The 25,056-nt window shown below is 37.0% G+C and overlaps 1 protein-coding gene across 9 annotated transcripts in view; it reads right to left on the bottom strand.

Annotated features, from left to right (window-relative positions):
* The window catches only part of ARHGAP12 (Rho GTPase activating protein 12), a 71,481-nt gene that overhangs the window by 32,329 nt on the left and 14,096 nt on the right, over positions 1 to 25,056 (bottom strand). For 5 of the 9 annotated variants that reach the window (XM_051610177.1, XM_051610179.1, XM_051610178.1 and 2 more), the window contains exons 3-5: positions 6,433 to 6,696; positions 2,478 to 2,618; positions 823 to 903 (exon numbers count right to left, since the gene is read on the bottom strand). In XM_051610177.1, coding sequence (XP_051466137.1) covers positions 823 to 903; positions 2,478 to 2,618; positions 6,433 to 6,696 — 486 coding nt within the window. The remainder of the gene's footprint in view (positions 1 to 822; positions 904 to 2,477; positions 2,619 to 6,432; positions 6,697 to 25,056) is intronic. The other 4 variants (XM_051610182.1, XM_051610183.1, XM_051610184.1 and 1 more) reach the window with 2 other exon arrangements.

Genomic DNA, 25,056 nt, shown 5'->3' with positions numbered 1-25,056 from the left:
GTCTAAAGTAATTTGGTTTTTAACTGCCCCCCCCCCCAGCCCCCCCAACACACTCCCTCAATTTTGTAACACAAGTACAAGAATACTGGAAGTGTTATCCTTGTTATCCTTGAGCATTTACAGTTGCCATAACAGTAAAGATTTTTAATGTTACAGTATTAGCTCAGCTAATGTGCTATTTCCAGTAATCTGTTGTCGATGTTTAGTTTTAATAAAGCCCAGATTAAAAAGGACCATCTAACAAAAGGATTCTCTTCTTTTTTTTCCTTTAACAGCATTACATGAGCATGCTATTCCATCACTTTATTTCACAGCAAATTTTGGAAGAGTTTTCAATACAGATTATTTTCCCTCAAAGCAGTTCTGCAGTCTATGTTGTCTTTCCAATTCATTTGTTCTGAAGCACATTTGGAATCAGCTTTGTTAAGATTCTGAGAGACTAATCTTCAATCAAGCTTCAGTTACTCACTAGTGAAACATCTCTGCTGGATGTTCTTCAGATATGTAGTTACATAAACTAGATAAAACTTTTGCTGACATATTAGATCTATTTCACAACATCTGAAGTCAAAAGCTAAGGACTTCTTGAAACACATACACTCTTGGACCGTGAATCCAAGAGTCAATTGCTCATTTACTTCTCTTAACCTTGTATTTGCTGCCCCCCAAGATTCAGCAGTTTCAAGAAGGAATTCAGGAGTACATTCTGCCCAAATGGCTCATGAGAAATTATTTTCAAAGATGCTTTTCATATAAACAAGAACCAAAGCACATCAGATCACAAGCATCAAAACAGAGGCTATTCTTTTTCATGTCACTCACCTTCGGTAATTCCCATTCTGACCGGGAACCATCAGCACTGTAGTAGTATGGTCTACCTTGTTCATCTGCATGTTTTATCCACTGTAGAAAGAAATGTGATGATAGGAAAGATAATCAGAGTGACAGTCATAACATAGTAAATCTTTGATACTTGCGATTTAAAGTTAATTTTTAATAAAGTGCCATCCACTTCAGCAGCATCTAGTGCACAACCTCCATTAACTAACCAAGGTTCCTTAGCAAGGAAAGCAACAGTTTTCAGCTTCCTGAATTGGGTTCACTATTTTTTTCCTTCTGTAACTCCTCAGAAAATGAGTCCTGCAATATCACACAAGAGATTGTGATAAACAGAAGTTTTTGAAGATGGTGTATCTCATTCTTATCAACATTAAGGTGTCAAGTTAAGGAGGCACAATCTTTGCACCACACCCACGTAAGGATTTTATACATAAAATTACAGAATTACAAGAAGCTCAGCCAGCAACTGCTGGTACTTTAAGAGGTAATTGCACTTCTTGACAAAACAGCATCAGGAACACAAGACGAAGTTCCTAAATAAATCATTAATATAATTTCTGTAACTTCTATATGCAATCTCACAATCAAAGAGGTAAAAACTATGACAACTGTGACTAGTTATGCAGAAAGAATTAAAATCAGCAAAGTTCTACAATATCATTGCACAAAAATATGCACAGAAACATCAGAGCAAGACTCCTGGCTCAAGCAGGTTTCACAAGATTGCCTTCAAATAAACTGTGACAGGAAACATAGTTTTACATGAAGCCCAGTGCAATTAAAAAATGTTTTCATATTTGCCAAAACATAGATATGTGCTCTATGGATATTTAGCAGAAACAGATTAAGCAAGATAAAATTCTAGAACCAATGTAAAACTCAATCATTAGAAAACTTATTTCAAAAAAACATTTCCATATATCAGCTGGAAAAGAGGTGGCACTATAATACAGTAAACAAATTACTGTTTCAATTAATACATTTTTAAGTTAAAGAAACTAAATGCAACTTTAGTGAACAATCAGAAAAATGAACTGCTTTACAAACATAAGAAAATACTGTCATTAATCCTAAGTGGGAGAAACTTTTATAACATACCCAGAATCACAGCAAGTTGTCACTAGCAGTTAGATTATTTAGTATAGAACACAAATCTGCTGATACAGCTGTGATGTAACAAGTCTATCTACATCTGAAAGCAATACTAAAAATCTCTAACAAAGTAAAGGATGAAACTGATAGAGCAGCATTATTTTAGTTTCAAACCATCCTATCTGGAAGGCCTACATAGACAACACTTAACGGATAGTAAGAAAAACATTATCTTGGCATGAAGTTCACTCCTGACATGTAACCAAGAGAATGGGGGGAGGGCAGAAGTGAAAAAAACTATACATTATAGGTTCATTTAATACAATTGGATATGCAACTGGAAATAAGAAAACTTTTTTTTCTGAATAGTAAAGAATATACAAAGAAAATTAAAAAGTCGGTTCAGTTGCTGAATTTTTGTGCATATTTTTTAAAAAGGGAGATACTGCTGAGGAACGCTTTTCACTTCTAGAAATGAAATCTGCATTTCCAACAGTGAAATAGGGGAAAAGATTTAGAATGTGATGAGAAGAAGGAAAAAGTACCTTTTCATTAGTATAGTCATTGGTATATAAGGTTTGACCATGTTCATCCAACTCTTCTGACCAACCCTTTGGAGGAGAACCATACTGACTATCTGACTGGCTGTAACAAGAACTGTGGTCGTTTTCTTCTGATGAAAGATGCTACAAGTAGTCAGAAACATACAAGGCAGTTTTGAGAATGAAAGCGCTTTAGAATCTGAAAGATCAAAGATTATTTGACTAGAAAGAGAATATTGATAAATTGCAGGGAGTTCACATTTTTATATGTTACATCAGAGAATAAGAGAAGCATTTTTACAGTACAGAAATATTTTATAATTGCTAGGCAATTTAAAATATTTTCAGAATAACTGGATTGTATTGATACAATGTTTTTAATTCTACCATACCAGACTTCAGCTACTCAAATTTAAACTCCAATTTTTTTGCCAATCCAAGTTTTATTCCCACAGATTTACATTACTGAATGATGAAGAGAGTTAGCTTTAGTAATCTGCATCACCCCAAAAAACCAGGAGACCTGCTTTGTTGGTTTTCTGGCAACATCCCAGCTTTCATAACTAAATCCTTTTCTTCCCAAATAGTATCTGGAAAGACAATCGTTAAGAACAACTTGAATCTCCATTCCCAGCACTTTACAGTACTTGAGCATTGCATCCTAAAAATTAGGAATTTCCACTCTCCTCCTTCCAACTCCAACGTGGATGAAAAAGAGCAATTCCAAAGCAAAGCTTTCTATCAACTGCAGGCACAGTTGGCTGAGGTCTAAGATTATAATTTACATCTACCTTAAGAAAATAATGTAACAAGTTTGATGTGCAAAGGAGAAAAAGATTATTCCATGCACACATCAAACAATGAATGTTCTCTAGCACACCTTGTTCATCTCTATTCATCTTCTATGATTCTATGATCTCCTTGCTAACGTATTGTCGTTATAATTCAAGGTATCCTTTCTGTGCATTAAAAAAAACCAGCCTCTCAAAAACTCCCTCTTCCTGCATTCATCTCTCACAACAGTATCTCTGCGCTAGTCTCCTGTGCATTCAGTGCAGATTTCCTTTCACACAGTCTTGGATCCTCAGCTGGTAGGAGGCCTTATACTTAAGAGGGAACATACCCTGATATTCAGAAATGAGTAGATACTATGGTTCAGTAACAGAAGTGTAAGGGTTTTGAGGAAAACTAAAGAGCAGGAGAAAGGCAGAATTTCAGTTTTAAACTAGAGAAAAAAGTATCCTGAAAAGGTTAATTCTTACTGATAAAATATCCAGCTATCAAAAACTCATGTGTTTTGTACAAGTCAGTGGTTTTAGATACGTTTAGTGACATTTCCAAATTATTATTACATGGGTTTTTGGTGTTGCCTTTCTCAGTACCTTATCACTTGTGCAACACAAACTCCCAACTTTGACACAAGCCATCTCACCAAGCATAGCAAAATCCATGGGGAATTTTTGGGATCACCAATAAAGTAATATGACAACTGTAACTAGCCTCTACAACCTACTGAATACAACCATCTAAATTAAGGATTAAACAATGCTACCTTTCTTGCATGTGGGATAACATGAACACCTGAAGTGTCAATTTCTAGCCACTGGATAAAAAAAAAAAAAAAACACAACAAAAAACCCAGAAAGAAGTCCCATTTTTACACCTGAAGAATTAAGATTGGGGAGTTGATAAAAGTCCTGTTGTCCTCATTTGAACTACTGTTTTATAAGGTAGCTACATTGTATACACATATTTAAGTTTACATTATGCTTTAATAGTTAAATATTAAGTGCATTGACATTTGTTCAATTAAAGCAGTAGACTTTGTACATTTTTATTATTACTACTAACAGGAATTATGACTGAATAAACATAATGTATTTGTATTTGCCTGTTGCAAGCAACTCCTGACACTGAGGAAGCACTGTACACATGTAAAATTAAACCAGAAAACTTTAAACCAAAATTACCTGAGAAAAAAGTGTTTTTTCAGTAAGAACAACTGTTAATCTATTTATCTGTTAATCTGTTTCCTAATCACAAAGTTCTAAGATCATCTGTAAGTTATTTCATGTTCTAATATACTAGACATATATCAGAATATATTCACAGTTCTCATTTTTTTATCACCTTGCTATTTTGCTACTTAATGCAACACAAGCTCCTCTGAGGACACATCAGTAGAGCTACAACTAGCATTTAACCTTCCTGCATATGCTCTTTTAGTACTAAATCTGAAGGGAATGAGCACAACAAACTAGTGTGTAAAAGCCAACTTAAATTCATGACAATTAATTAATAAAACCAGATTTAATTATCAAGACATATTCACTCTAAGTCTCCACATTCAGACAAAATTCGATGCGTCCTATATTTTACTGTAGCTTAGTCTAAGATCTCAACCTTTAGATATTTTGCTTTAAGTACTCAGAGGACAAACAAAATGGTGAACATGAGCAGTGGAATGTGAACTATACTCCCAGCTGCAGAACACAAAAGAAAAAAAAAAGCAGCTTCAAAATCAACACAACTGTTGGAAAGCGGATTGACATGGCCTTGCAATATGTATCTCCCTGGACTCAAACTTTGATTCCACAGTCAGAGAGGACAGAAATTACTTAAGGAACTTGGGCTACTGAAAACAAACTTGCGTCTAGTTAAAAATTGGTCAAAACATGCATCATCCATTGATCTTACAAAGACTGAACAGTTGATGGATATAACTGTCTAAAGGCCTATCTGTGATACCTAGAGCATCACAAACAAACAGAAGCAGCAAGGTGAAATTATTTATTAAGAATCAAGCTTTCTGAACATGCAACCATGAACTGTATTCATGGTACAGAGGTATGAGTAAGAGTCATTAGCAGATGGGGAGAGAGAAACAACTGGAAATCCTTCCATGAAAAGAAGGAAGAACAAAACAATGAGAACAGAAAATCAGCACTTGCTACAAAGACCGAGTTGCTACTCAAAAAAGCAATCCCCTGATTCAGACTAAACCTGGAGTCTTATCTAGCAGAAGGACAGACAGTGAAAAATTAACAGACCATCGTCAAAGATACCAAAGTGACAGCCACAAACACTTCATCAGTTTACCTGTTTCTGACAAGTATTACCTACCACCCTGTGGCAAGAAAATCTGTTTAAATGCTTTCAGATGTCAGGGTCCTTTTTTCTTTTCTCTCCTGTTTCTGGCACTAAAGTCCCAGAGACCAACTTCTACAAGAGGACTTCCAACAATCTAAACTTCCGAACAGCCCGCAATTAAATTTTAAAACTCAACAATGCAATGGCGCTGTGGAGCTCCATTAAGTCTTATTTTGACTCCAGAACTATGGAGTTCTCAACATCCACCTTAATTCCTGTCTACAAAAGTACTTTCCTCTGTAAGAATCATATTTACGTTTACTGCCACTGCATTAACCAAGCAGTAGCAAATACCTGCATATCCCAGCCTTTGTTCTATTGTGTATTGAACTGACATAAATATAAGTAATTCCCCTTCCCTTTTTTCAGTGCATCCCTATAAATCCTACTTACAAAAGCACTGTCACACTCCACCTCCTTTCCCCATCTTCTTCCCCAAAAATGTGCTGACTACACTGAGAAAAAGAACACACTCTACATTAGAGAAGATTTAATAGTAGTCTTATTCTACTAGAATTTAGAGTCCTATTAGTTTCAAAATATGTTTTCCTTTACTTTTTTTTAAAAAGCTGCAGGATCTGCTGTGGAACAGTAAGTTTTTACAACTTATTACTCTTGTATCCAGTTCATATACACATTCTTGTACACAAAAGCAACTGAAAAGCTAACTTGTTTACTACTTCATACCAAGACAGGTGACCAAAAGGACAAATGAAGGCACTCCTTGACACCTTCAAGCTCAGCAATAACAAAACAGCATTCATATGCATTACAAAATCCCATTGCTTGTGATCTCAGAAGGAACTACCTCATGATCTGCATGGCTCTGGGAATCCCCTTTATTAATGCTTGCATCTCGGGCCCACCGCGGTGGTTTCCAGGTTCGTTCCTGTGATCCTCTGTTGTAGTAATAACAGCGTCCTGTCGTGTCTTTATGGGTTTCCCATTCCCCATTTATTTGGACTGGAGCACTTGTAGGTAGTGGTGGAAGGGCAGACTGAGATATTTTCAGTTCTTGTAAATTAGCATAAACTGGTGAATCAGGCCTCCCTTGACTTGGTGGAGTAGTTGGCTATTGAGAGAAGAAATGTATTGTTAAAGAGCAAATGAATTTTAGAATGCTCTCTTACAAATCAGGAGATATTACAGTAGTAAAACAAACCAACAAACTCCCTTTTTTGTTACGAAGTACAAAAGCACAAAGGACAGCCACAAAATGCTGAGGCATGGAAACATTAGGTTGTTACCTGTAAGGTAAATATCACAAGCTATATTTATTTAATACTGAAACAATTTTTCAGCATTTCTCCAGATGACAATTATGTATTACAGTGGATTTGAAATATACTGGAATCATCATCAAAATAATTATATGCTTGCCATGTTGAAAAACTTCAGCTTTAAAATTCAGGGATTGCTCAGGAACTGTAAGTAATGTGGTATTGTTCAAGACAAAAGGTAGCATTTCTGAGATGTCACTTGTTATGCAAAGATGGTTTCACAACCTTTCCCCCTCACTGCTAATAAAGATGATTGTGAATGTACAGCAGCACTTTTATCTTCCCAGCAAGATCTAAACAAGACAGTTCTGTTGGAAAGATGAGAACAGTGTTGTGACTAAGAAACTCTGGAAAACACCTGGATGCTTTGTATGTCTTTCCAAACAGATGCTTATGCAAAAATATTTTAGGCAATAATATGTGTTCTGATTACCACTCTCTTGTTACAGAAATTAAATAGATATTCTTATTTACCTAATTTTATTCATATACATGCACACAAGTAGAACAACAAATATCTGCAAGAAAACAAAACACTAATGACAATTTCTCATTAATAAATAGTTTTCTAACATACAGGCCAGCAGAAAGTATGGTTAAAAGTCCAGGGCACATACTGAAACATTAGTATTTTCCAGTAAGTCTCTAAGTGTTTAGGAGAGAAACGGACTTTCAGATGTTCAATTTTTTAAAGTATAATACAAATACATGTATACATGGAGAATTAAAGAGCATATGCTTTCAGAAGAACTGTGATTATGAGATTGTTATTAGATCAAACTAAAGAGTTTCTTGGTAATCCCTCTGCCTGGTTTTAATTCAGAAGCTTTGCTGGAGGCAAGTCCATGTGCCTCTAGTAGCATCCTTTCACAGGAAAAAAGAACATAGTGCATTACATAAAAGAGCTTTTATAATGTACTTTTAAACATTAAAATCATATGCTGCTAATCTAGGCCACATCTCATCATAAATTATCAGGGTTTGCTCAGGCAAGACAGTATATTGTACCACACAATCAGATATAAACTGATTGCACCATAGCTAGAACCAAATATGGGCAATATCCACAACCAAAAGGGGAAACAGCTAGAGAGGAACTTAATGAGATTAAAACGGGCATGGACTTGCTTTGTGCACCCTTAAAAGAGAAAATACAGCTTACTAGACATAGCAAGTACAGTATGTCTAAGGAAAACCACAAGGAGGGGGGATGAAATTGCAGCACTGGCAAAATCAGAGAGCCAAGACCAACTAGTATCCTTCTCTACCTAAACCAAACAAGAAAAAAAAAAATCTCTTACAAAACCTGATGAACAGTCAAAGACTGTTTTTCTACTATTCAAGTCTCCCTTCTCCCCTTTTTTTTTTTGAGGGGTATAGAATGGCTGCTTTTGGTAAAACTGACCTTGAGAGCACTAACAGCATAAAGGACATGACTATTAATGAAACACCACCCCACTGTCTTCAGCAATGAACCTCTGTTCCCCAGGATGCTGGGACAGTAATCGTGACCAACTTTCAGGGGCTGCTCAAAGCCTCTCCGAGATCTTTGTTCAAGTGTGCAGTTTCTGCATTTGCCTCCCCATCAGCTTGTAGAGCTGCATTTCCCACATAAACCATCCCAATTAAACCACCAGGCTTGTCATTTGAAGCAACAACATACACCTGCACTGGGGAACACAGAAACCTTCAGGTTCTTCCTCTATTTCAAGGAAGTGGCAAAAGCAGCACCAACAAGCCCCCTGGCTGCTGCAGCAGGAGGCCAGTGGCTTGCACAACACTTGCATGTGTCCTCCTAAAATTACTCTTCCACTCATGACAACAGGAAAATAAGGAGGCTTTGCTGTCTGGCCTGCATTTGCCAGTTACTTCTTTAAGACAATGAAGTGCCATTATTAAAAGAACAGTTCTATGTAATAATAAAGTTGTTTTCCAAAGAGAAAGCCTATGACACAGAATGCTTTTAGCATTCTTTTTTAGAACATTTTCTCAAGCAACACACAGGAACATGGCTCAGAAGTTTCATTCTGAGGTTTCAGCGGTATAACCAGAACAACTCCAGAGGAAACTGTGGGGCACATATTGTGCTAAGCCAGGACTGGAAGCTTACAGCCAACGTACTGCTACATAGCTCAGGCAGTACACAAATTAAGTTTAAAACAGTAACATGATACGAAAGCATAATGAGGGATTTTCTTCTGAATACTTAGTACTTCCAAACTCAATATACCAATTTCTGGTTTTCAAAGCAAAGCCAGAATTTCCATCCTGAGCAACAAACAAGACAGGTAACTGCCCTGCCAATAAAGCCTCTAGCTACTTTGATTCCCTGTTGCTCTCTCCTCTGGTAGTATTTTTTTGGGGGGAAAGAACTGCAAGATTTTTGAAAGGCACCTGTAAGTTACTGCTTTCAGCAAAGCATAAAAAAATGCAAAGCCATCAATCTAACAACAACACACAGCCTGTTCGTAAGTAGTTCTTTGAGGAATACAACTTTCTTATCTGGAGCTATTTTAAATAACCACACAGCATACAGTAATACTTCCTCATACCTCTAGCCACACAATGAGCTACGCTGTTGTGTCTACAATAATGCTCGGCTAAAGAGCACCCAACCTTATTAAGGCAAACTTTGTGAAGAATTTCTCATTTATTGAAGAGAAAAGCAGCTTTTGGAAAGCTTAAAGTTTCCTGAAATAACTTTAGTGTACTTTCATGTGCATCAATCTTGGTAGGAAGGCAAATCCTCTCCCCTCACATGTGATAAGGAGAGTCCTGCAGAGAGCTCCCACTGGATGTCCCTGCACCATCTTGCCTTTTCATTTCAGATTACTGTTTAAAATTCAAGACTGTGTTCTGCAAAAGCCTTCAACTGTTTCAATATAAAAACCATAATAATTTAACTGTATTCCTTTCATCTACCAAACCTATTGCTCATTAGCAGTATATAAATTCAAATAAAGCATTACCTATATCAAAATAGTTTGAGAACTTTCATGACTCTTTCCCAAACCAAAGACACACAGTCAAGGGAAGCATAAATATAACCCTAAGCAGTTCTGTATGTACATAAGGACTTTCTGCAAGAACTTCACTCCTCAAGCTTCATTTTTGCACTGTCAAGCTCTGAATGCATAAACATGGAACTAAATCTATTCAAAGAGCCTCCTTGTCTTCTCACTATCAGAATCACAAGAACACGTCCTTCAACATGCCCATGCAAGCACACACAAAATGCCTTACACTCAAAACATTTCAACATCCATTTGCTATTTGATACTAATTTCAGATTTTTTCATATTGCTTTCTCCTGCTAAGAACAATAAATAACTTTTGCTAGAGAAGTGCTTTTAGAAAATTAGAAAGCAGAAATACTTGTATGATGCTACAACTTGAACAAAAAATTGTAAGCCCCATTAAAAACTATGACAACTTCAGAAACACAGACTCAGGAATGTTCTGTACTTGAACACTTTAGAAATATGCCATATTTAAGTTCAGTATCATAGAAAAATCTGGTAGTGGTAAATCCTTGCAAAATTATAAGAAAGAGAGTTTCATGCAGGCAGCACAAAGTTTCCACGATCAACACACAGCATTCTTCAAATAGGGACTATACACACAGGTTTTTCAGAACATGGCTTCTATATTGGCACAGTAGGAAGCAGATACGTGCCCTTAAATAAAACAACCTGTTAATCATTCATGAATGAACAGTGAACATTTTCAAGAAAGGCCGCAGATACACTATCAGGCCTCTGAACACTTGAACTCAATGCAATGAAAAGCAAACTTAGTATACTTCACAAGGTACTTTTCATTACCAAAATGCGTATCTCAGAGGATACCTTAAATTTTAATGTTACCTTATGCAAATGTCTTTTTCCAGATGACAGTGTTTGTTTAGGCATTAGAAATTAAAGCAAATGTTAAAAAAAAAGCTCACTGCACTCCAACAAACTAAGACTGCAGTTCTGGGAGAAACAAGAACTACGTATTTCTTCCATACTCACCATCTAAAAATGCTTTTGGTTTTCTGTAATAAGAACATACTACACATTAAGTATGCCAGCAATTAAAAGACAGCTTCCTTGAAACTGGCAATTACATTTTTCCTTTTACAGCAGTTAATGCAAAAAACTTCCCGAACTTAACAGCTGCTTAAAGAACAACTGCAGTGTTAGCCTGCAAAACATGACCTACTACACATAGTTCTCCCTCCTTTACAACTAAACTGCTTTAGTTGTTGTGCTTCTGTTTGTAGCTTTTCTTAGAGTTATGAACTTGAAATTAAAGGCTTCCATTTCAGTAGCAGCATTTGGATTCCTGAAACTAGCTGCTAAAAAATAAAATAAATACAAAGGCAAACTCATCTTAAGAACTCCTCATGAAGTTCCAAGCAACAGATTGTCCATACTCATGTGAAAGAACAGCTTCACACTGAAGGAAAATGAGGCAATGTGACTCTTTGCAGCAGCAACGAAAGAAAGGAGAACAGGCACATCGCACAGCATCCCAAGACAGGGAATGAAGGATCCCAGTTCCCTCAACAACCAAGCTTCTTGCCAAGAAATTGCCTCTGTGCTTTTAGGAAGGCCTGGGACTTCAATGTCAGCTTTATTCAACAGGAATGATAAAGAAATCTCAGAAACCCTACAGTGTCAGTTTCATGAAGTGACAGCGTTAACTGAAACACTTAGCTCATCTCCTTCCTCTTTCTGCTCTTGGCTTACGCTCTACAACCATGTTCTGGTTGTACAACAACCCGACAACCCTACTTCTTCCTAACATATTCAGGGACATTTAAAACTTACTGTAATACCTAAAATCCACAAGGGAGGTTTTTCAGCAAGTTCTACCTCAGAGGTGAAGGCACCAAACTACTTTAACAAGCCAAGTTGAAATGCTAACCCAATTTTTTTATGCACTAACCTTCTCCAACCCTTAACTGGATAATTCACTCTAAGTTAAGGAACACAAAAAGATTACAGTATTAGAAAACTGTTCTTAGCTGACTATAAATTTCAGACAACCTATAGTAGCACAAATATTCAACTGCACTGAAGTTTTCATATTCAGCTGATGTGCCAGTATAAATGGTAAGAAAAAAAAAATGTAAAGCAATGTAGAATTAAAATACCATACAAATAATTAAAATATCTTTGCCCAATACAGGTCATTGAACAGTTAAATGTTTAAAACATGCCATTTAAAAATTAAGCAAATGCTCTAAAGAAAGTATTTTTTAAATCACTGCCAAAAAACCTTCCATCAGATTGAAAACAGTAAAATTAAGCATCTGATTTACTTTTGCTAGTATTTTCTTTGCACTTCACTTGCATTTAGTTACAGGCTGAGCTATTACTTTCTCCTATTTCTGGATATATTTACATACAATTCATTGTAATATAAATACATCTATTAATACTTTGTTTTATGAAACTAGATTATGGAACAAAGAGTCTTAGTACACAGGACATCGTGTTCTACCAGAATGGGCTTGTGTCATTTGAGCCATTTAAATTCCCTTCTGCTTAGGCTCTCCCATAACATTAAAAAAAAAAAACCTCCCAAGTTGCCAAAAATATAAATCTTAATCTGATGATATTGTAAGCCCTTACCCATTAAAACAAATAAAAATCTAGATGTGCAGCAAAAAGCCTCTAAAACTAAATATATTCCCCATTCTTGGTAGCTCCAAAGAAGCTACTTAAATTATTTTCATACTTGTCAAGACAATGATTAAATTGTACTGCAAAAATCCTGCAGCAGTGAAAGCCAAGAGGTGGCTTCCTCTGACACATCCACAAGCACTGAGGAACAGAAGCAGAAAGCAGGTGCAGCAGGAGGGCTCTCAGGTACACTGTGCAGCAGGAAGCAGCCGACTGTGCCCCCAAGTGCCAGAGGGAACAACATTCCCAGATTATCCATCAGAAATGGCCAGTCGGAGAAAGCCAATGGAAAACCTATTCTTCCTGTATACCCTACCGTGTCCCCATTCACATTTCTGTAGTGCTTATGACCATCTCAGTGAGCAACTATCATATATGAAGGAGGTAGGAAGTTTATGGCAATAAAAGAAAAATTATAATTGATGGAAGGATTGCAACAGTGATGTCAAATATTTTAGAAAACGGAAATAAGATCTCACAATGGCATCCTTTGTAAAACATGCACAAAGATGACAGTGTCTACCATACTTGTACTTTGCCACTTGCACAATCTAGATTCTCCCTTCCATAAAAAACCTTTTGTCCAAGGATATAGACAAAGATGGTTTTCCTATAGTAGGAAATCTAAATACTATACGAAACACTTTACTTCATACATGCTTACACAGAAAGTTTATCCCAATCAGGAAAGAGCGGCCAAACTCACAACGCTGAAAAGGCAGCCAGTAAATTTCCTTAATTCCTGTTTTACTCTGTCCACTTCGCAATATAAAACACTGGTACTTTCAGACATAACAATCTGAAACCTATTTCAGAAATTTAGACAGCATCATGAACAAAGTGAACATGCCATACAGTAGTAGATTTACACACCCATTTTTCTTCTCATCTTCATGAAAGCAGTATCAAGTTGGTTATGTAGTAAGGATGTTTCAACAATACTAGTAGAAACACAAAGTTCTTTCTTCATTTTAGTTTATCTGCTGTCTGAATGCAGATGTGAAGAATAAAGCTGTTGGGAATAATTTGCGATGTCTCTCAAGGATTTTTGTTATTTTTTTATATATATAAAAAACAAGTACACTAAGGAAATACCAGAAAAACCTAAGTGGAAAACTGTCCTGTAACATTCCAACAGCTATTGCTTTTTGGAAGGGCAGTATCACAAGAGCACAACACATTCTTCAATGGTTTTAGAAATGTTACTGCAGAATAACCAATGCAGCAGAATAATGTCCTAAAGTACTGGAGAGCCCTCACTTAACAAGCCATTTACTGTTTCAACTGATTTAATGTGTAGCTGTACATCTCATCTGTCTCAGAGATTTTAAAGTAATTTTTAAGACAGATTATTAAGACATCATGGCATATTTCTATGTAGGCACCATTATGGTACTATACCATGTCTAAAGTTAGCTCCTGTGAAATATAACTGGGGGGTTGGAATGGCAATATTTGAACTCACAGTAGCTTAAAAGTCAACAAAAAGTTTCCAGTAGTTTAAGTCACTTCAAACTGAACAGCAGTATTTTTCTACACCTTATATTTTCAAAACTACAGATCCCATAGCATGTAAGTGTACTTGTGAGAATTCAGTGCTTGCACAAAGCTGTGTAAAGCTGGGCACCCTTGCAAAGTATAGATGAGAAAGTAAACATCACTGATAAGATTCCCAAGTTACTTAAAAGTTACTGAACTTTGTATTACTGGGAATGCTCAAAAGCCTGAAACATAGCTTGAGTACCATTTGATCAAACATAATGAAGTCTAAGTAGTAATATGCAACTTAACAAAAACTCATGACAGTAGAACAAAAAACAAGGGAGAAGCCAGATCCACTAAGAATTTAAAAACTGTGTGTGTGTATATATATGGTTCACTTTCCAAATATTAAGCCTGGTTTGGGTTTAACAGAGAAAAAGAGTTCTAAAACATAGCGGTCCTCAAATCTGTGTTCTGTCAGAAAGGGTATTTAATTTCAAACACTTGACAAGAAAAAAACCAGAACTCCCACACGATTTACAGCTGTTGTCCTTTTACTCTGCTGTAAAAGCAGATTTCACTTGTGTGAAACTGCTTCACTAAATGCTCCTTGCAGCAGCAAATTCTGCAAATATTTGTCATGCTAGTACTTCTTTGTTAGGTATTAGAATAATTTGTAACTTCTTGAGCTTCTCAACTGTAACATTTCAAAGTTTTTTGTAACATACACAACTGCAGAACATAACCAGTATTCAAACAGCATAAGCAATGCTAATGTATCAGTACACTTACTGGTATATTGGAAACCTGTTACAGGAACAAACTAGGGTGGCAAACTGCAGTGAGTAACACAGCTAACTGGCCTAGGAAACAGCCACGGTTTATGGGATGAAATCAGATACTAGAATAACTTCTGTTGGCTTACCTTACTAAAATATTAACAAGAGTGTATTATGTTGTGCAACCAGTAAGATTTATCCTCTCTTGAACAGAGAGGCAGCTGTACTTCACACAGTTTAACAGGCAGCTGCTACCCTCCATATCTGCTTCTCAGTGTTTTCTCTGAGTTTATTATTTGCAACTACCATTCCCAAAGTACCGTGCTACTTCTGTGCCCCAGCTCTCCACTGGGCAGTTTCCTTGATCAGTATCCCACTTGGGATGAAACAGAAGCAGTCCCTTCAGAAAACAGCCAGTGTAGCTATTCACATTAACTTCCATAAACATTATATTAAAAACCTGACAAACAAGTTTCAATACCACCCAATTAAGGAACTGAGAGCACCATCTGAAAAGTATGTTCTAGGGATCCTGACTAGCTCTGTAATTTCAAAATACATTAAGCACTTTTTACATACTGTCGTGCTAGCTCTGTACCTCTACAAACCAAATTATATACCCTAACTTTAGAAAAATTATTCATACTGTAATATAAAACAGAAGTAGGGTAGGGAAATATGACTCTCAGGATAGAATTGTTCCTAAATCTGTACACACTAAGTCTTGTCTCCATATTTCTAATTTCAGGCAAATTTTTCAACAGCTGTCCTTTTTAACACATCAGAAGAACTCCTACTAAAAAAAAAATATTATTTTTTGCTTTTTCCTTTGAAAAAAAACTGTTTTCCACATCCTAGCAGAAAGGGAAGCCAAAAGAAAAGTAATTTGCTGTCTTAAATAAGTAAGTTACCCTTACTCCCCATGTACACAAGCAACTGACACTTCCGCTTATATTGAAGGTTCAGCAAATGCTTTTGCGAATTCAGTTCATGTCAATAAATTAATAAAGCACACAGTTCAAAGGAGACAGCTAGGAACAAAATGTTCTGAAATCAAGAAAAAACCCAAATCCAGAAAAGATTATTGATAAAATTTTAAGACTAGGCTAAGCCAGTGTACTGAACACTCATTTCAAAGATGAGCAACCCCACTGCTCTTCCCCTCCGACCCTGTGATGCTGATGTGACCCTACAGCAAGCTGATGGAAGAAGCTAGAGTGACAGCAAATTAACCTCTTTGATACTTCAAAAACAAACGTGAAAAAAAACCCGCATTTAAGCATTTTAGGCGTTTGCAGGTCACTACAAGGTCAGTCAGAGACACCTCTGAAGTGTCTGACTGGCTTGGGAGGGTAGTACTTTCAGAACCTGTTAGCTCCTAGGCAGATTTAGCTGCATCATTAAACCCCAAAGGTGGCTGGGAGAGGGAATTATCTTCAAACATCTAACAGATGATCAGTCATAGAGATAAAAATATGTAAAGAGTTGTCTATTTCTGCCAGGTACACGGGGGAAAAAAATCCCAATGGATATAGTTATAAAAAAAAAAGTTACTTATGTATGCAGAGAAGCAAGGTACAAGGAATGAAACCTTGCAACAGCCCAATAAGGAAAACAGGGATCTTTCCTTGAAGGTTTAAGTGCAGGTTAGTCAACAACTTTCAGTAGCACTTTTGGTATTCTTGCTTCTGGTCTTGTGCAGTGAGAAAGAACAACACTGGGGTTCTTCTCTATTTTTATTACTCTCACAAGGTTTTGTATAGTTTCACACATTTGTAACCTTCACCCTGAAAGGCAGCACATTGACATTTGAAGTTACAAACAAGAGGAGCAAGCTATGGAAAATTAACAGTAAGAAGCTGTTTTATTGTACAAGCATGAACAACTGAAGTGTTTGGCATCTTTTTCCATGAGAAGAATCTATAGCCTATAGGACCAAACACTATAGTACCACAGTGATTAAAGAACATACCTGAAGTAGAAGATGCCTCATGCTATCAAAGGAAGAAATACCCCAGGTAGGTGAGAGAGAGTAACAAAGGTTTTTAAGCTGAAAAAGGACAGCTCTTCCTGTCACCTCAGAGCACAAAACATACTAATAGTATGAATGATAAGACCAAAGAGAGAAATACAGTTTCACTCACTAGCTTAAGTCCTCCACTTAGAATGAAAAATTTATCCCTGAAGACAGTGGTTTTGTTAGTATCTTGAGAAAAACTATTTTAACATAAAATACAGCACACCCAATACTTAAATAAGACATTTTCCTCACAGCCACCCAAGTCCTTCCAACAAGAAGAAAAAGGGTATTGTACCAATGGCTGATGCACCTACAAGATAAAACTTGATGACAGTCACAACAAGTGAAGCTTATCTTGGGCAACAGGCAAGCCAAGGCAACTGGACATTAAGCACATACAGGGCTGCTGCACAGACTAGCATGTGTGGGTTGCCTGCTTACCACTAAGGCATTCAGCAGATCTGGCAATGTTGAAGGTCTTCCATCAGTCTGCTTGGACAAGCACAGCAAAAATCCAACGTATTGGATTACAGAATTAGGAGGAAAAGGGATACTTTTGCCACAGTTGTCATCAAATGAGATGGAATAGAAAACGTGAGGCAATACAGAGTCTTAGCTGTGCTTGATGGAATATCAGACTTATTTTCTTTTTATTTAAGAAAAATAGGAACAGTACATTGTTCAGAGTTCTTATAGTCACTTCTTGCAAAATTAAAGGAAAAAACATACTACTACTACTAATTTTTAGAAGAAAAACCTGGGTCAGGTATGGTGGGAATATCTTTAATCACCTTAAGCAAGAAAAGATGCTATATTTTTCACTCCTCTGCAAGCCTCCAGAGCATACCAATACTTACAATAAGTTACAACCCGGAAGAGCTATAAAACATTCAGAACCACACCAGTAAGGAAAAGGGAGACTTCCCTGCTCCCTCTCCCCCCACCCAAAAAAAAAGAAAAGAAAAAAACATTTGAGGTCAATTTTCTTCTACCTGTAGCAAAACTGACACAGATATATCAAGAATTTTCCACTGGATCTACTCATGTTTTCTATTTCAGACATTCCCACAGATCTAAGAAATTAGTTTTGGACTAGCAAGTTTCTCAGATTTTAGAAAAAGGACATGCCACCATTCACCAGCCACACCAACTGATGTGTAGCTACTGTCCTGTTCACAGAGATGCTTAACCCAAAAAATTAGTAAGATGTTAAACAAACCAGACAGGAAAATATACACAGCACTATACTTTGTGGGATTAATACATAGATTTTTCAGAACAGATAAATTAAACAATGAACAAACCCACGTCCATATTTCTGTACTAAAAAGCTTTCCAGCACAGAATTTAAACCCAAAACAATATGCTGAAATGTTCCAGACAAGTGGAAGTGTTTGTGCTTCAGTTATTCTTCATTGACTACAAATTACCACTTCATAGCCTTCAGAAATGGAGTCAATTCCCAGGTACAATTTGAAAAACAAACAAACAACGAAAAGAACACTAAACAAAACGCCAAAAAAACCAACCAAACAAAACACAACAAACAAAAATCCCACCAAAATGTTGCACACCGGATGGCAAAACCCAGGTTTAATGACCAGTAGTTTTACTGAGATCTGTGCCCATTTCCCCCTGGTTTGCTTTCACAGGAAACTTGTCTTCCCTGAGAAGCTGCAAGTAAGCACATGATGTAACAAGTTGCATTTTGTAATACAAAACAGAGGTCTTGCAAACTAAGAGAAAAGGGCTTTGGAGCTATTGCGTGGCTTTAAGCTTCTGAGTAACTACAGTGCAATCTAAACTTCAATCTGAACTGTTCAGAAGCAGTTAGTTGTACTTCTTGCAGTTTGAATATAATTTCAATGTGGCCATTAGGATAAACAAAAATTCTGTGTATTGTATGCTGCAGTAATTGAGAAAGAACCACAAAATGGCATTAGTGCATGCAGTCTATAGTATGTCTACCTTCCCATAAATAAAAGATCTCCTGAAGGGACTAAGGCAGCACTGAATGACCTAGAAACTTAGGGTATTTTTTTTTAAAGTGTATGTCATAATATTCAAAGAATAGTAACAAATGAGATCCTCAACAACAGACTATGCCTATACCCAGAAGCTCAGCACAGCCATCTAACCCCCTCAAAAGCCAGAACTAAAGTGAGTATCTCCCCTCCTCCAATAATATTTCTTAAACATAACAGTTATAGGCTTCACAAAGAAAATTATTCTGTTTGTTGGTACGTGTTACAAAAGAGGTGTCAGAACAGATTCCAATGGTCCCTTATACCCTACATGAACTATTGAGCAATTTGAGTTAAAAAAAAACCCTAAACCTAGAAATAAATCAAACCTTAACATTCAACTAATTTATTATGACAGAGGGAAAAAACCAAACAAACAAAACCACAAAAACACACACCACCACTGAAACTATCTCCACTGCCAGGCTAATACGGCTACTGTTGAGTAGGCAGCCATACAGATAAGTGGTCAAGTACCATGGGAATCAAGGTTATAGGCCCACTCCATAGAAAAGCTACCTGATTTAAAATAAGAAATAGGTGTTTTGAGAATCAGTATGTCATCAAGCTTTCAGTAATCAAATTAAAATATGTATTTTATTTTCTCACTCCTCAAATCTACTTAACAGGAGGCAGCTCCACTTTAGTACTTTCAGCTCCACATTGGTATGAAAACTGAAATTTAAAAAGCACAGCATGTCAGCCAAGTTCCCCATAACAAAGCTCAACATTTTTTTTAAGCTGCTATTTTGGAGGGGTATATTGAGGTGAAAACATGTATAGATTGGACTGGTAATTAACATGGTCAACAGAAATACTTCCTCTGTTTGGGAACTGAGGTTGTTCGGCCTGGAGAAGAAAGCTCCAGAGAGACCTTATAGCAGCCTTCCAGTACCTGAAAAGGGCCTGAAAGAAAGCTGGAGAGGGACTTACTAAAATGGCATGTAAAGATATGGGGTAATGGCTTAAACTGAAAGAGGACAGATTTAGGTTAGACATTGGGTAGAAACTCTTTAGTGTGAGGGTGGTGAGACACTGCAACAAGTTACCTAGAGAGGTTGTGGATGCCCCGTTCCAAGAAGTGCTCAAGGCCAGGCTGGATGGGCTTGAAGCAACCTGGTCTAGTTGGAGGTGTTCCTGCCCATGCAGGGGGGTTGGAACTAAATATCTTTAAGGTCCCTTGCCACCCAAATCATTCTGTGGTTCTGCTATGTGTTTCCCTGTAAATTTTCTATAAACTCCAGGCATAAATCAGACTATGAAGTCACAGCAATTATCCCGGACTGTGAATCTTGGAACTCTTTGATAACTCAAAAGAAAAAAAAAACAGCCCCCTACCTAACATTTTAAATCCTCAGTTGCAATTTCTCACTTAAAGGCTTGGACCTCTCTTCAACATAAAATGTTGTGTATGCTACAGAAGCCAACTGTGTAAAAGTTCACAAAAGTAAAACTTGGAAAAAAAAATCTTACTCCAGCTTTCTGCACTGATTTCATTTCTTCAGAATAGTATCCACAACTAATTGTAGTTAAATGCTCAGAACAAATCCCCCCTGCTTGTCTGCGGGCCCTTCTCAAAAAAGTTTTCATACGATGAAAGACCTCTCATGAAGAGCAAAAACCAAGAGATACACACTGCCAGAAAAAAGGGGTAGAATCAAGTGTTTTGGTATTTTGAGTACAGGCTCTATCTGCAGAGGTCTGCTGTCTGTCACAGTTAGATCAACGCAGACAGGGTCTGGTAGAATAGGTGCACTCATCATAAAGATGGCAACTGGTCTTCCCACATATAGTAATACTACATTCAACCTAGGGCCACCATTACTATTATCAGCACTGCTGAATTAAGACTGCTAAAAGCTCTCCCAAAGTCTGGCTACAGGAGTAAGATAACTCTCAGATGTAAGAGATAAATGAGTGAACACAGCAGCAGAGTGAACCAGACCCTGCAATAAAAATCAGAAACTGTGTTCTTTGCCACGTCCTTGCCCACCATGCAGATCACCCCTGCATTCTGTCCTGTACTAAGGTGGGAAGTGGGGAAACAATGACTTCCCACTTCTCCGTGATTACAAGACAAATTCACCAACTATTAAAAGTAGTAAAATAAAGTGACATAATCAAATAGGCTGTTTGCCATGCAACATTTTTCACTGCTGACAACTGAAAATGAAAATTGTCCCAATCTCTAGACAGCAAAGATTCATCCCAATCTATCAGTAAAATGAAGAAGCTGTTAAACTGTCATAAAAAAACATTGCCTCTAAAGCAAAAGACAGAGAGGAAAAAGTCAGATTCAGGTATCTGGCACTAACCCTCTCTGAAACTTAAAACTGGTGGTCTGAGTGGCCACACTAACCCTCCATGCACTGTGCATCCCAGATTAAAAAGCACATACTAAAATCCTAAAAGCACATCTCACAAAAGCTGGCTTGTTTGGTTTTTTTTGACTGAAGATTTACAAAGTCTTCTGACAAATATAAAACTTTTGTAAAATTAAGAGAGTACATTAAAATAGACAAATTACACAGATACTTCTGTTGCCAGGAATTTTATATAATACATTAGAGTCTAAAATTATATCAAAAGCTTTCATGTAAGAAAACTTGCATTTGGAAGACACACCAGCACTTAGTACACAGGAATGCATTTATTATATTCTAGTTATATAGTGTGAGGAAGTTTAGAAGACCCTGTCAAACTTAATTAAGAGGAATGTTATGCTACTTAAAATTACTGAAACATCCCAGGCCTTTTTGACTATCCCGTGCAATACCAGCAGTACATTATAGCTGAGAAGGCAAGAATTTGCTAATAGTTTCTTGCTGATTGAGCAACACACACTAAGTGGTGCCCTGCCGCTCGCTAGGGCAAACATGGCCCTCCCCCATGCTGCTGAATTATTATTCTGTGCTCAGCATTCAGCGGATCAGCTGGACTCACCCGCCTTTAGAGAACATTCTCATTGAAACTACAAGTATAATAAAGTATTGCAGCACTATCTGCCAAGCTATTGAAAAAAAAATGCTTTTAAGGACATGTATCCATTAAAAATCTCTACTCTGAAGTATGTAGCAAAGCTCAGCACACAAAGCTGCTCTTGAAAGCCGGTGGAAAGCAGCTGTTCAGCTGCAGAAAACAGGTTGAATGGAAGCTGAACTTTCTGGGGGTCTCCAAGAAAAACACAGACTAGGGTAAATGGAGTGTACTTTTCTACTATGGTCATCAGTAAATTATGCAGCTTTACATGTCTGTTGCATTTGTTTGAACATTTAGCTAAAGCAGCTATCACAAACAAGTGACCTTTAAAGCCTTACTATTTCTGGAAAGGGATAATTTGCCATGAATAGCACAGGCAGAAAAATGGCATTTTCAATGTGTTTAAATTTACCGTACACAAGTTTTCACAATAATACTTTGCCATTTATTTCTGTGCTGTTTTCTAGAGATGTTTCTACTGAGCTTCTCTAAAAAGGTAAGTGACAGGCAACTGGAGGCACTGCAGGAGCTCCAGGTTCCAGGTCCCACCAGGCTCAGTAAAGTAACAGTGCTGCAAGCTGATCAGCTGTTGCCCAGGGCTCTCTGCAACACGGCTGACAAGAAATACACCTCTTAAGACCTTGCTGTTCAGCCACATCTAGTACAGCAGCTATATTAAAAATATAAAGCTTACTAGGAACATTTAAATACCTAAATAGGCTTTAGGCTAACATTACTCCAAATGCTTTTGTCTTCACAAGAGCAGCAAATAATATATAGGGCAATTAGCTGTATGTTCTAAGTAGCACTTCTGGGCGCATTAATAGCTGTGCTTTTTAGATTGCCATTGAAAAGGGAGATTAGAGGACAGGCAAACAATCTGGCACGGCGACAGTACAGCAATCATAACAACACCTACAACCAAAGCATCAAGGTATGATGCGTGTTGCAGCCGTTGTTCTGCTCAGACTCGCAGGGCAAGAGCTACAGAAAGATTCTATCGTAAACTGCAAACTCTGCTAAGAACACGTGCACAGCTTACATTTTAGCATGCAGAATCATCTATATTGAGCAGAAACAGAAGTTTTATACCCCCTCGTGCAAAGACAGTACAGAGCTTTTGGCAATACTGGCATACCATAACAAAACAAACCTAGTAGCAGCAAGAAGTTGTGTTTTCAATTAAAAAAACCCTCCAACCTTGTCATAAAGCAAGCCTTTCTTGAGATGCTTAGCACAACAAATTAATAGTAAAAGATCGCCCTACCTGAAAAATATTTGAAACAAGCAGCTCTTTGATGTTTTTGATAGCTTGTTTCCATAGGATTCTTTCTCCACACAAACCATCCCTCAAGCATCACTGAAACTTACAGATGATACAAAAGCCATTTGCACACATTCATCTTTTTTCACATACCTAAGCATAATTTCAACTAAACAGTAATCCCTGAAATGATTCAATTAAAACTAGATGTTAAGTTCTCACTTGTTCATTTAGCTCATTATAAAATATATTACCTAAAATTTCATTATTTTAACATCAAAACTCATTTTCACCTAGCAGGTTTCAATCAACAGCAAACAGATTGGACCTTCCTGCCTTTACAAATCACCAGTCCCTGTATTGGTTTATTCATTAGCAAATCTGCATTCAGATCCAGTATTCTCTCACATTTACTGTGTAACGCTGAATATAATTAGTGGGTTCCACGACAGACAGCGAGAGACAGCGAGATTTTGTACAAGGTGCAAGACAAAGTCACTGCATGCCAACTTAGAGCAGAGACTGCAATTGAGTTTTCAAAGGAGTCTTTGGTATTTTAGGATACTACATTTCTTTGACATGCTTACCTTGGAATGGAATTCACCAGCTTGCCTGAAGCAAACAAATCTTAGGACAAAAAGCGAAAGAGGGAAAAAATGTTTGGCATTAAAAAGAAGGTATTTCTTGCTTTTCCAATATTTTAGGTGTGTTTTGAGCTTTAAAGCCCTTTGATCAGGAAAAATACTCCTGATTTTGGCACTTAGAGAAATAAAGATCACAGCTCCACTGGAAAAGCTTGTAACAGGACCAGAAGCTGCTGTTCATGTATTGTCATCTCCAGTATACATATTACTCAGCTGTTTAATTTCCATGTTAAAGTTTCCAGATAAATCATATAAATCCCACATATATTAGCCTCCATCATTTATACTGGAGGCAAGAGAGAGATGAAGATTAAATGCCACAAGTCTTCCCAAATTCAGAAGACACTGCCTCCATGATGTATTTGGCTCTAGCACACACTCAAAACTTTGAAGTTTTGTTAGGGCTGCCTGAAACCCCTCAAACTCATGTGTTTTAATGTCTTAAGCTAAAAAAACATATACTATTAGATCATGCATAACTTTTTCTTGTAACGAAGGATAAAGGAGAAAGCCAAGGCTCATGCCAAACAAGACACACCCACAACAGATTAAGCCAAGACTTCAGTTTAAAATTCTCTTAAAAGACTTAAAAGAATGAACAAAAGCGTTAGCAGTTGACACATTTATATGAGTTATTTCAAAACTCAAGTAAAATAGGAATATTTTCTTTATTCACTGTTCCAAGACCACACAAAAAACCCTGTAAGTAATTATGTCAGGGTGCTAAGATATTTTTAATTCTCAACTTTTAACTGAGCTACAATAGGCTACAATCTCTCCAATTTTAACATCATTATTCCATTTTGCCAAAGTGTACCAAATACTAGGATGATTATTCTAGAAATAAATCAAACCCACCATGCCTAACTTCAAGTTACAGATTTTTTTAAGATAACTTCTGAGGGTTTTTTAAATGTTAAAGGCAAGTACACTACTGCTGAAAACTCTCTCAACATCCAAGAAATACTCAGTAATAGGCTATATGTATTGCTCTCAGCAGAACTAAGCAAAGCAATAAAATTATCATGGGAATCTCAACCAGGTTGTATCTTTCCCCCCGACAACAGCTAATATTAGACACATTTGTCTTTTGACTGTGTTTCTTAGTCTGTTTCTCTCTACTTGCAGACAGTTTACTGGCACCCAGTTTCATGGCAGAAAGCAAGAAACACTCAGCCACGCATTTCTGCACTTTCTTCCCCTTTATTCTCCTGACACTAGCAAGTATTTTTCATTTTTAAGAACAACTATTTCTGCAATTCAATATATAGAGTATATGTATACTTTT

The sequence above is a fragment of the Apus apus genome, chromosome 2 (genome assembly GCF_020740795.1).
Source record: "Apus apus isolate bApuApu2 chromosome 2, bApuApu2.pri.cur, whole genome shotgun sequence".
In the NCBI taxonomy this organism is placed as follows: domain Eukaryota; kingdom Metazoa; phylum Chordata; class Aves; order Apodiformes; family Apodidae; genus Apus; species Apus apus.
The sequence above is the reverse complement of the archived record's forward strand: the minus strand, read 5'-3'. Positions and strand labels throughout refer to the sequence as shown.